General features: G+C 38.6%; 1 protein-coding gene across 3 annotated transcripts; it reads right to left on the reverse strand.

Annotated features, from left to right (window-relative positions):
• Positions 1 to 1517: 1517 nt before the first annotated feature.
• Positions 1518 to 12868, reverse strand: recql4 (RecQ helicase-like 4). 3 transcript variants are annotated; one of them, XM_041967377.1, is made up of 28 exons: positions 12487 to 12868; positions 12273 to 12306; positions 12076 to 12188; positions 11784 to 11930; positions 11462 to 11619; positions 10235 to 11255; positions 10048 to 10130; positions 9858 to 9957; positions 9500 to 9665; positions 8820 to 8930; positions 8104 to 8268; positions 7896 to 7988; positions 7667 to 7803; positions 7495 to 7578; positions 6911 to 7099; positions 6362 to 6544; positions 5995 to 6193; positions 5597 to 5790; positions 5245 to 5328; positions 4975 to 5112; positions 4746 to 4877; positions 4342 to 4561; positions 4037 to 4166; positions 3734 to 3900; positions 3340 to 3517; positions 2400 to 2553; positions 2207 to 2315; positions 1518 to 1792 (listed from the first exon to the last, which is right to left on the reverse strand). In XM_041967377.1, exons 1-28 carry the CDS (start codon positions 12568 to 12570, stop codon positions 1671 to 1673), a joined length of 4695 nt encoding a protein of 1564 aa, XP_041823311.1. In that variant the 5' UTR covers positions 12571 to 12868; the 3' UTR covers positions 1518 to 1670. The 3 variants fall into 3 exon arrangements, with proteins under 3 accessions (XP_041823311.1, XP_041823310.1, XP_041823312.1); XM_041967376.1 differs by having other exon boundaries at positions 10223 to 11255; XM_041967378.1 differs by lacking the exons at positions 1518 to 1792; positions 2207 to 2315; positions 2400 to 2553 and adding an exon at positions 2796 to 3241 and having other exon boundaries at positions 10223 to 11255.
• Positions 12869 to 13480: the final 612 nt, after the last annotated feature.

Here is a 13480-nt window from a genome sequence, read left to right on the forward strand (position 1 = left end):
TAGAAAAGAGTGAGTTTCATCTCCATTGGGTTTTACCTGATTAAACAAAAGAGCAATAAAAATAACCAAAAACAAAAGCAGCTACAACTTTTTACCCCATGAACAAACACATGAAAAGCGTATATTATTATTCTTGTACATGCAGTGTAAATATTCGGTGAATGCCCTCGCAAAGATTAGTTGCCCAGGAAATGAATCATATTAATCCAAATGGCCATAACATACACATTGTTATCAGCAGCCTAGTCTTTATAAACTTTGCTGATAGACGATGGGTGTTTACTCTTTAATGAGCATGGGCTTCAGAAAGAAGTCGCCATACTTTCTGTCTCTTTCTGAAACAGTTTCATGAGCTGAACTAAATAAAAGAATCTGCTGCGCTAACTTTCAATCTGGAGCCAATCCTGCAAGTATATAAATTATGACTTGCCTTTTCACAGTCATGAAAAGATGCTGTTGAAAGTTCAGTGGATCTCACAATAATACATGTTCAACTAGGTTTTTGGAATTGTATAACCCCTTAAAAGCCTGCAGTTTTCACCTAAAACATTTTTTCTTTATAAAAGACTCTTTGTGGACTAACTATTTTACTGGACTACTTTTACTGGACCCTTGCTGATGTGACAGGACTGTTTTTGTTGTTTGTACTGATCATAATGTTTCAGTGTTCATTATAGTGCTGCAACCTCCTGGTTTAAACATGATGGAAAGAAAGATACATTTGGTTAAGATCTTAGACTTCATATATAATGTATATAATTTCAAATGTCTTGTACACATGTAATGTTAATGTACATTTATTCATTTGCTTGCTGCTAGTTTCCTGAGAACATTAGTATATCTCTCATACTGCTCAAAAAGAGACTATAGTCTAGCCTAGTATTAAGACTGTAAGGCATCAGACTGTTAAGTATTTTTACATAAGCATGCTGTTCCAACCCAGCTTTCAAACTTCACTTAGCTGAGCAGAATCGTTATGAGATTCTTTAGAAAACTGACCTGACCCTTTCCTTCCTAAACAGATGCAAAAGTTGTGCATGCTGTGTTTTTTAAAGACATATTATTCAACTGTGCAGCTGCAGGATGATGATTAATGGAAATGAAGAAAATTCCCTTCCAGTGGTTATTGTTAAACAAAAAGCAAAGACATGAGCCATAAAGTGACTAATCTCACCTTCTTTTCTTAGCCTGACACAATAAATACCAGTTAATAAAAAACAACATTTGCTTCTTATCAAGTGTTTAAAGTTTCCAGGGTCAACTGACATGTTGATATAGTCGGGTGAGGGGAAAACCTGCTTTGTTTTTCACTCCTCAGTTTTTACTTCCGTATATGAGTTCATCTCTGAATGGCAGATTGATATGTGTTGGTCAAGTTTTTTTTTTGTTTTTTTTATCTACTTTATTCATGACGTGTGTCCTTACCTTCTGATAAAACATTCCTGGCTAGTCTTTTTAAATAAAAATCAGATTTTTAAGATTAAGTTAGAAAAATAGATTTTATTGAATTAGTGCCATTATTCAACAAATGTATAAAACAAAATTAAATAAAAACATTAAAAACACACTTTTGTGGAAGAATTGTCTGTGTGAATGAGTATGAGAATGCACATGTGGTTTGCATGTGTACATTCGCTGACGTGAACTTCACGGTCTGTGGGTTTGATCCATCACTTGAAGCGGATTATTTCCTGAGTGGCCAGTCTGATGAGTTGGTTAAAGTCAAACTGGATGTATTTCCTCCAGTAACGTCTGTCTTTGCCGTAAGTTTGAGCAGGATAACAAGGACTGCCTGAAACACAGATTTTCTTGAATTTAGAATCTAGAAGTGATCAGGCAGAGCATGCTGCACACCTAAAGGACACCTGAAGGACACGAATGTAAAGTTTCTGTTTTAGAGGATTACAGATTGAATAGACCTAAGTTAATAGTTAAATGCTGAACAATGTTATCAGCTGGCATTCCTATTGTACAAAATATCTCCTTTTTGGGGACTGTGCTACCATGACAACATACTGGTTTTTGACCTGCAGAAATAGCTATTTTAGCTAATGTATGATAAAAAAAAAAAATTTTAATTAACATGGACAGAAAAAAGAAGACATTGATTTTCAATTGTGTTTGGATTAAATCTTATATGATCTGAAAGAAGTGGTTCTCTGATGACCTCTAGAGGTCAATTTAAAAAACTAAATTGTGCCCTCACCAATGCCATGAAAGATTCTAGCAACAGCTCTGCCAGAAAACTTCTCATCACTTCGGATGGCAAGAAAACTTCTGATATCGGCTCGGATCTGATTCTCCCAGTCCAGCAGCTATAACAAATGGACACACAACATAAGCCACAGTATTCACAGATGGAAACTTCAAATAACACTCCCAAAATGTGCACATTTCACCTTATATTTGTCAAGTTCCTCGAGCTCCACTGGCTGAAGTGTGTGGTCTCTGTCACGCCTCTTATCAAAATAGTCAGAGAGGAGCTTTTTCAGCTGCAAACTGCGACTCTCGTCCAAATTATCTAGACAAGACGAAACGCTTCGGAAGGCAACACTAGAACGTAAAACAAAAATGTAAATACACAAGTAACCAGGTAGAGGATAGTTTCAGAAATAAGAAACAAAATTAAAAAAAAGGCCAGTAAATGTGTGCACACAGGCAAAAATTAAGTGAATGTCCACACTACACTTAAAGTCTTGATATGATAGCTGTTTATCTGCCAGAGAACAGAACAATTTACTACTTTTGTTGTAAAGCACAGTTTGCATGAAATTCAGGTTCATATATATATTTAAACTCATAAACCCTTTAACCTTAATCCAATCTCAGTTCCTTCTCTTTGTCCTACAAATCTATTTTGCAGATGTACAGCACCGCTTTTCTTTTCTCTTTTAATTGTGTTGAGGGCCATTTGGGTGGCAAGGTGACCACTCCTCATTTATCCCAACATAAAAGGGTTATCTTATCACTGCGAAACAGAGAAGTAGGTCCAGAGAGGAGTTCAGTTAAGGAAATTTATCTGGAAATTTACGGGGGTGCTTTGACTGCTTCTGTCAGTTAATCGGTGCAAATTTAACCTTAAAAATTCCACCTTCATCCAGCAGACTTTAAACAATGTAATTAATCAAATTATTGTCTTTTAGTTTCTGCCTTTTAACACAGCAAAGGTTAATTAAGATGAATTTAAAAAATCTATTACAACAACCTCCAATGGCAACATGTAGATTTTGCCACATTTTAACTTCAAGCAATCTGGACCAAACCATCTCCAAGCTGCACCATAATAACAGATACATTTACACATAGTCAGCAGTGGCTTCTTTTGTAAGCTAACTGTACCTCTTGAAGGCTTTAAAACAAGAAGTAAGCTGGTACAGCTGTGCTCTCTCTTGGGCCTGCACTCGATTATGGAGAAACTGGCAAACCCTGTCCATCTCCTCATCACTAAGGTCGCCATAGGAACGAAAGTAGAAAGAAGGGGAGGAGAATTCAACAAGGACACCACTTCGCCCACCAGCTGAAACAAAAAAAAACACCAAGTGTTTCAGAAACTGGACACGAAATAGAGATTTTTTAGGATAATATGCAATAAAAATGTAACCAGGACAAAGATAAGACTTTTTGTTTAACACTCCACATTTAAAATGTAATTTGCTGCTTATTGAGTTGAAAAACATTTAAAGACAATCGACGACCTCAAATGGAAAAATGGGAAGAGTTTACATCAACAAACCTCTGTCAGTGCTCCACTGCAGCTGTCTGAGTCCTCTCTTCACGAGGGGAAGCTGCCATCCCATAGTGTCGGCCACCTCCACAACATCAAACTCCAGCTGATCACACCTCTCCACTCGTTCGCCGGCCATCCTCCTCCTGGCCAACACCACAGCAATCGGGGGGCAGCTGTGAGAAAGAAAACAACTAAATACAACAAACTCAAATACAAACACACATCGTTGCTCACGTAGATTTTTTTCTTGCTGACATTTTAAACTGATTTAGTGCATTTTATGACCTTGTATTGTTCACACTTTCTTACATTTTAGTGATTTTCTGGAGTTGTCTTGGTCCATCGTAACAGCTGACTTTACACACAGACAGAGTCGGGTGGAGAAGCTCAACAAATCGCTGCGGATGGAGCTCCAGATAGCAGAGCAGCGTTTCCACACCTGAAACACACACAATTACCCGTTTATCTTTTTAAAGTTAATATTTTGCTGTTGAATGTTTAATGGAATGTGTTAGGCTTAAATTTCAAGTGTTGATGATTTTCATGAGGATATCGATCTGTGCTCACCACTATATTAACAGTCTTTGCTTCATCTATCGTCATCATTGCCTCACCTTCCTCTGTGATGTCCAGAGCTTCGACCGTCTCTTGGATGGGAATCGCTCTTTCGTGAGTGTGGCACACCCGCTCCTTGGGCCAATTACCGCTTTCAACTTTGTGGTCTCCCAACCAATCAGATCCTTTGTCTTGATCTGTTGGGTTCTCTCTAATCTCATCCTCCTGTTTCTTGTCTTTTCCTACGAGTGACCGCTCAGCTGACTTGCCGTCTGAAATCTTGAAGTAAAAGTAAACTTGTGATTAAAGAAGAGCCTAGAATCAGTTATAAAGTTTACATTGAAATGTAAGGCTATCACAACATAAAAAGCTTTGGAAACTGTTAAATTTCGCAATTATAAGATTCCTGAAAATGTCATATCTGCATTTAACTGTTCTCTATGCAGAAATAAAGCAACTTTACCTCTTCAGTCACCTGTGCAGCAGCAGGTTCTGGTTTGTCTGCATGTGCATCTTCTTGATGCATTGATTGGTTGAGCTTACTTTCATGATCACACATGTCCATCATCTCCAACAGCTCAGAGTCTTCAACCTCCTGCACACAAACAGATTCATATATTTTCTTTTTACTTTATAGGAAGATTATTAACAAAAGTTAGAGTACAGATACTCACACAGAAAGCAGGATTTACCTTCCAGAGTTCATGTTGCTTCTGGTGTATCTTTTTACATTTGCATCCAGGGAAAACCTTCTGCACCAGTCTTTTGATTGTGTAGTAGTCCACAGTGTCAGCATAGATATGCCGGCGGAGCTCATGGAGGTCCCCACCCTGCGATTCCACACACAAGCCAAGTAAAGAAGACACAATAAATTTTTACTTTAAAGAGTTTCAGAGGAAATGTTACACAGGAAGATGTAGGTGGGTAATATTATTGTCTTCCTTTTTGGATATAAGTCTCACCTCCGGGTCCAGGAAGAGGTGGCAGTGGGCTGGTTCTCCATCTCTCCCTGCCCTCCCAATTTCCTGAACATAGCTCTCAAAGCTCTGAAATAAAAAAAAAACATGCATCAAATGTCAACGTTTCATAAAATTAGCCTGAAATATAGTAAAGAAAAAAAAAAGTAATGTTTGACAGATTTTGTAAAGACATTAAATTACAAGGGCGTGACTAAGAATTATAAATTGTTTTATGTTCTAATGTTTAAGGGTGACTTTAGCTCACAAGCTCATGAGAACATTTAACATATTTAACTGTGATTAAAAAGTCCAATTTTCAGATTTCTTGATGAGGATAAATCAAACCATTTTCTACCTTTGGCATGTTGTAGTGAATGATACCACGAACATCAGATTTATCCAGACCCATGCCAAACGCCACAGTGGCTACCACAATCCTGAGCTCCCCACACATGAAGTTGTTCTGGACACGCCGTCGCTCCGACCCCGACAACCCAGCGTGGTAAGACTCCGCCTGCCATTTCAGGGGTTTACGAATCTTCTTTCGGGCTGAATAAAGAAAGACAGAATGTTGTGAAGACCAGAGATAAAGAGAAAGAAGGTGAAAACATCAAGTCAAATTCTTTTCTGAGTGATCTAATATAGATGATCACATAAAGGTAATATTTACATATCACACTTTCCCCCAACAAGGTTGTCTTCTGAAATACGTGATATCAACGCAGAAAAGGTTTTAATGGGGAAAAATTGTACCAAGTTCTTTCTTTTTCTGTCCAACAGGGTTGTTCTGTGTCTTGTCACTAGTGATTTGGTTGTTTTCTTTCACCAGCACCCTCTGCAAGCAGGTCCGGAGCAGAGCTGCCACACGAACAGTCTCCTCTCGTCTGGTGCAGTAGACAATGATGGAGTCCAGACAACCAAAGCGATCACCTTTTAACAAGGACACTAAAGCCTACAAAATATCCAGAGAAAAATAAAACAGAGGGAAAGAAAATTAATTAGAGTACATTAAGACAGATTTAGGTCCTATTGACTGCACATGTGCACAGAACTACAATAAATCTGAGAATGAAATTTATACTTTGCATTGTGTCTGCCAAGAAGGGGAAACTTATCAGACCTCATCTTTTTCTTTATCCGTGGACACAGACAGATTCAGGTTTGGAGGCACGGCTGCAGATCTCACAGCAATCCCGTCTTGATCACTGATATCTAGATGGTGAGCGATGTCCAGGGCCGTGGACAATGTGGCAGTAGCTGTGAGTCCTAGCAAGCACTGCACTCCAAGACGCTCCCGCAATACCTGCAAAGAAATCATTGCATGTATGTGTTTTTTTTTTTGCAGATGAAAGAAGCAAGGTGTGGGATTTACTGATATCTAGTGGTGAAAATGCAGACTGTAACCAGCTAAATACCCTTTTATCCACACCCTTCAAATCATGCATGAGAAACTCTTTAGTTTCCACTAAAAACCACAAGCAAGTATGTTGTTTAAGATAATAAAAGTACAATGATTCTTATTTTCAAGATTCCGCTCTGGTGTCAGCATTTTAATGTATATCCTTTTTTTTTTATCCTTTTAATTTCCATTAACTGTCTATTAACAGGGCATAGAAAAATTTGTCAAATCACAGTCCAAGAATCTACATAAACACCATCATTAACTCACCTTACAGAGTCTTAGGTAGCAAGGTCGGAAGTTATGTGACCACTCTGACACACAATGTGCTTCATCTATACAAGCAAAAGCCACAGGAGGCAGCTCCTGAGCAGAAGGTAGACATCCCGCACCCGAGCCTCCTCCACCCACCAAAGCCTCTGGAGAGAGGAGCAACACACAAACCTGGCCGGCCTTCACCTGCAAAAACAAATGAAAGAAACTAACTTTTTATGAAGAAAAGATTAAAATGTGTTTCATTAAAATATCCTCAAAAAATACATTTTAGAAGACACTGTAATGATGCACTTAATTATATCAGAAAGCAGCGTGTGTGAGAAGGCTGGCAAGTCTGTAAAGGAACAGTTTTCATTCTGCATTTAAAATATAACAAAGATACACTGATAAAAAAATTTTTTCTTCCTCATATTTAAAGTCTGTATAAGTTACGGTCTGGAACTTGGTAGTACAATCTGTATGAGATAAAAGCCTAAAACCATCTTTAGCTGAATAAGTTTCACAAAAAACTATAAATAACTAAAACAAACTAAAAAAATAAGAATTTTTTTTTTATTTATTATTTATTTATTTATTACCTTTTCTATTGCAGCTTCTCTCTGCTTCATTGTCATGTTAGAGTGTATACAGGCAGCCTTCAGCTTGGCTGGCACACCAGAAAGCTAAACATACACACACACACATAAGAAGTTGACAACTGCATCACTGTTCAGTTAATTGCTTATATTCTACAAGGATGTGAATGTTTACCTGGTCGTCCATTAGAGAAACTAAAGGTGAAATAACCAAAGTGATGCATTTTGTTCGTTGAGCATAAAGATAAGCTGGGAGCTGATAACACAACGATTTACCCATTCCTGTTGACAACACTACGAGAGTGGAGAGACCTAAAGACGAAGAGGGAAGCACACACATGATTGTGGACATGCTGATGTTTGTTGGTGTATTCACTTCTAGTATCTGAGCCAAGTCTACGTGCCTGACAGGATCCTCATGATGGCTTCCTCCTGTCCTGGTCTAAACGAGTCGTAGCCAAGGTCTCTTAGAGCAGCATAGACTTCATTGGGTGTTTCTGATTACACACATAAAGAGGTGAAGGAAAAACAATTATTTCATAGCAGATGTTAAGTCTAGTTTTATATGCAGCTGTGCAGGAGCGTTGGATGAATAAAGTTTAGAGTGCTTACCCTGGACTTTCCCATCATCTGTGAGAGGATAAAGTGGCTCCATGGGTGGTGGAGGAGCAGGGCGTTCATAGTCAGGACGAATCACGTTCAGCAACATCTCATCTTTATGGTTGGTGTCCAATTCATTTTCCTGTTGGCATTTCTCCTCGCTGACGCTGGAAGTTACTGGAATGCACACAATGAAGTAACGCAGCTCATTATAATCCTCCTCTTCTGTGTTAAGGATCTCCCACCAGATAAGCAGGAGCATATGCATTCAATTTCTTTACATAAATAGCAGCTCATCAAGTTAAACCTCACTCTCCAGCATGAAAGTCCTCTTCTGAGCCATTCTTACAAAAATACATTCAGTTACACACAGAGACATAACTGCTTCATCTCTTCACATCTAATTTTTTTTTTTAATAATTATGCTATACTAGTGTCAAATCACTGATGACAAATACATATTGTACTAGCTTCTGTATATAAAGTGTATATATGCAAATGCATTACAATAAGTACAGGTGACACAAATGAGATTAACATGAGATTTCTTCGTTAGATGTGAAAATTAAAAAGAAAAAAAAAAAAGTCATCCACATTTTTTTCTTTATATGTTCAGAATGTTATTAGAGATGAATAACAGAATACACATTTACATATTGTCCATGTAAAAAGAAATAATTGTCTATTTTATGAGCAGGATGCTCATAAAACAGATTCAACAAACATACCCAGAAGCTCTGGTCGCAGCGTTCCTGTTGCCCTGGCAACATCTTCCAGGGTGGGTAGTTCAAATGGTTCCTCTTCAGGAGTCTCATCCTCAGGAACGGGAGGTGGAGGAACTACAAAACAGTGATGGTGAAAGGATTCAACACATTTGGTAATAAAACTGAGTTTATATGTCAGGTAGCTACACTGTCTGATTAGGTTGTGTACATATATTATTTATGAAGTTAATAGTGCAAGTCTGTTTACTAAAAAGAAAATCATTGGAAGTGTGCAGCAAACTATTTTCATAGATTAAAAATTACAGTACCACAATTTCCTTTTTTTTCTAAAAAATAAAGTTTCTATTCTCCTTTCTGTTCAGAAATCTTTGTGTCCTTTTATCAAAAAGCAGGAAAACCAAGAATAATTATTTTGAGTGTATGTTGCCTTTATTACCATGTGATATGTCAGATTTATTGTTGTGTAAAAGTTATCCATTTAGGGGCACAGGACAAGTATTATAGTATAAAACAGGCAAAGTTTTAATCATAAAGTGATGCAATAGTCCTCAGAAATAGGATGAATCAAATATGATACACATGGCATTATAAATAGGTTGAACAATTCAGCTGAATTTCAATGCAGCAAACACCTCTTCTCTCTAAAGGAAATCAGCATGTCTGAATGTGCTCTGCTGTGTTACCTCGTCCTTTGCAGTCAATGGCCCAGTGTCCAGTCCCCCTACACTTGTAGCAGGTGTCACCTTGACGACTGAGACCCCCTCTGAAGCCACCCCTCCGTCCCCTACCAAAATATCCACCACCCCCACCAAAGCGTTCTCCTTTCAGCTGGAACTTCTGCATATACAACTGCAAGACCAAGGAAGCACAAATAAACATTATTGTATCACCACTGTTCCTTTTATTCTACTTGTTCATACATAAAAAGGCTGTTGACAGGTTTCATATAGATTTCATAGCCTGATCATTCAACAATTTCTAGGGATTAATGATCAGGCACCAGTATGAAGACAAGCACAGTCAGTGGTACAGAAAGCGTACCTGCTTACGTAAACCAACACCTCTAAGAGCATATCCTTTGACGTGAGATTTCTTCTTCAGATTAATCTTCACAAAGTTACCCTCTGCACATTTTGTTACTCTGTCAAATGAGAAAACAAGTAAACCGATTTTACGCAGAAATGTTTTAACTCCTCTTTGCAGCCCAGGGACATTCAGTGTTTGGTCCTACCTTGCTTTGTGAGGCTGTATCCGATTCATCCTGGTAGATCCAAATTCCTCATCTATTTCTCCTAACAGGTTCTCTTGCAGAACCTTGATAGATAAATCAGAAAATCTACACTTAAACATCTACAATAAAAACAGCTGATCGTATGCCCTAAAACAGACATTAATTCATCTCTTACCTTTTTCATTACCTTGGGTTCTTTTTCCTCTTCACCCACTTTATCATCTCCTTGTTTCTTGGTTCTCTTTTTCTTCTCTCCTCCTCCATCAGCTGAACTGATATCTACAGCAGTGATTTCGTCTTGTTTTTTACCTTTCCGTTGCCTCTTTTTAACCCCTCCTTCTGTTGCAGTATGGCCCTCTGTGTCACCCCCCTCTCTCTGCCTCTTCCGCCCCCTCTTCTTTGTACCACTGGATTTTGGATTACTCTCATCATCATCCTTTGGTGTGACAAGTGGACCTCTTTCCATCTCCTCACAATCTCCTTCCTTTTTATGTCTCAGTTTCCCTGCAAACTGTTGAGGACTTTCATTTATTTTATCCCTTGTGGTATTTGCAACCGCTTCCTTTCTTCCTAAACCACACGACTCTTCTCTTTCTCCCTCTACATATTTTCCCTTCTCCTCTGCTCTTTTATCTCCTTCAACTTCTTCTTTTTCTTTCTCCCCCTTTTGCTTCACTTTTACTTCATGGTTGCCAGCTGCAGGCTTCTCCTCAGCTCCCATTTCTCCAAACACCTGACACCTTTCTAGCCACTTCCTGTCAACACAGCTCAGCCTGCTGGCAGGAGAGGGTCGCCCTGCTATTCCCTCTCTGAATCCTCCAGGAGGCACGGGTCTACCTTTGAAGCCAACAAAAGTTTCAGACTCAATACTCCTAAGTGGAGTTTCTGATGTGTCAGAATTTTCCTTTCTTTCTTCTAAAGACCCCGCACTTTCATCCAACTTTTTTGCTGCCCTAACATCTTTGTTCAAAGTCCCGACCATACGCTGAGGAGATAAAGATAACAACAGGGCAGAGGGTCTGGTTGGAGAATTATCTAATAAGGTGTGACTGGACAGAGAGCTAATGTCTTTACTATTACTATTACAGCTATAACTACTGTTGCTGCAACTCCCATCTGCAGGTTTAGGTTCAAATGATTCAAATTGCTCTTCAGGCTCCTCTGAATGATGTGTCTTTGAAGACAGAGACCCCAGATGCAGCTTCATTCTTCAGAGTGGAGGCAAAACAACAAGAATGACTCACAAAAAGTATACAATCCATCATTGTTCGTGGTAGCTGTTTTACATTAAATTTGCAATGGTAGTGGAAAGACGGGGGATGGGAGCCGAGATAAATTGCAGGTATTGCAAGTTGTTACAAAAAAACTTATTTATCAGTGCAGTTAATGTAAAAGAAACTTTCTTTTCCATTACCTTGGAGAAAAGAGGCTGGATTCTTGGTCAGCAGTTCTGGTCGTGGCGGTAGCTGCAGCAGAACTGGAAGTGTTGGTTTGCAAAGTTTGTCCATCTCTTGAAAACTTCAGAGGTACTCGACCAGAAAGGCATGATTTCTTCAGTGACGCTGGTCTCTCCTTTAAAAATTAAAAACAGTAAAAAGTACAGCAAATAAAGAAATGTTTCTTTTTCTGTGATCTGTTGTTTGGGATTTATTTTTCGGGGCTACGGCTTTTCTCTTTGCTGCTATAATGATTGAGCTAACATGTTTTTTGTTGTTGTTTTTTTAAGTGATCTTCACCTTACTAAGTGCAGCCAGGTTGTTTTTTAGCTTAAGCCCATAATATTGGGAAGAAGCCGTCAGACTGTCTCTCTCCTGGGAAGTCAGTCTGGGAGATGGCACTGGCATTGCTTTGCGATTCAGATGTGCACCCCAACAATCGGACTCCTAAATCAAAACAAAGGCTGATATTAAAATGGTGAACAATAATAACTTAAAACTTATGGCAGAGACTAAGAAATATTCAAGGCATATTAAAGTATATTAAATGTACTATGCACACATTCACACAGTAACAGAATGATTTCGGGACCTTCTGGGTTTTGTTAAGCTCAGCTGTGACTGAAGCTTGACTCTGATCCCTGGTTACATCAGTGCTGCTGTTCTCTTTTGCTTGTTTCAGACTGCGGTACTCTTTATATAACTCTGCAAAGAGAGGACACAAAAGTATTATTCCTCACATGTTCATACCTATTTATCAGTATTATATAATCTATGGTCAATACTCACTCCTTGTCTCCTCTGGAGCCTGATCAATGTCCTCCTGGAAAGTATAAAACGTTGTTAAACCTTTATGAGAAAGTAAATAAAGTTACACCAACACTAAGGTAATAATCGGTATGAAAATAAATAGAGTAAACTGGAATACAGTTTTCAACGTGTCCTGTTAATAACTCAAATGTTGCTCACTTGCTGCTAGCTAACAATGTTAGATTTAAATCACCTTGTTAGGTTTCCTCTGGTGCTGGTTGAGGAACCCCTGCTCCCAACCTTTCAAGAGAAGTTTCACCTCGTTGTAGCGATCCATAGTAGTTACAAGTTTGACAAGTTACTCCACCAACCTGATCACTTCAAAGCTTTGATTTTACAATTATATTGCACAAACTTTCAGTTTGTCATACGAAAGCTAGCTAGCGTTACTGATTCCATTCTTCAGAACTTAGAGAATAAGTTGATGCTTTTAACTATAACATTGCGTCAAATTAAGTCTTTTCAAATTATCTCTACGATGTCAGCAGAGATAATATGCATTATGTTTGTAGCATACTGCTGCTCTCAGAACGAGAGCGGAAACGCTGTGTTGTTTACAAATTTTCCCGCGTCGGAAAATGACAGCGGGTCCGCTCCTTTACTATCAGCCGGGAGATGATCCGGAGAGAAGAAATGACGAACTGCGGAGGAGTTCACCGCTTAAATGGAGGGGACAGCGTTAGCCCATGGAATGAGACTTTGCCTAAACAAGAGACATGGATCTTTCAAGACCGCATTCTTTATAAAAAAAAAAGAAGATCTTTTTCTTTTATTTTTTTAAGGTTAACAATAAAGCCTTAATTGTGCACACATTTCTTTCAGGTTGTAGTCTGCAAAGTGCTACAGTGGACATTGGAGGTCTTTTAACATATATGGACAATTAGTTGGATTGGAACATAACTTCGCCTTCTAGATCAGTTGAAAAGCATAATAAAATCAGCATAAGTTGTTTAAGGAATCATATTAATGCGAATTAATCTACTGAACTTAAGTAAAGGCTACACAGCAACATTATTTTTCAAGTTGGAATATTTTCTATGTTTTTCGGCAAACCGACTTTGATTTGTTTGCTCCACCCATGTGTTTCAAAGGGGCGTCCTCACCAAACAAGCTGTCGGACCTGAACGGGTCATCCGGCTGATGCCCCGTTGATCGCCCGGTTTAAATAGAACGAAAACTGCGCCACC

Source organism: Melanotaenia boesemani, chromosome 17 (genome assembly GCF_017639745.1).
Source record: "Melanotaenia boesemani isolate fMelBoe1 chromosome 17, fMelBoe1.pri, whole genome shotgun sequence".
Taxonomy (NCBI): Eukaryota; Metazoa; Chordata; class Actinopteri; order Atheriniformes; family Melanotaeniidae; genus Melanotaenia; species Melanotaenia boesemani.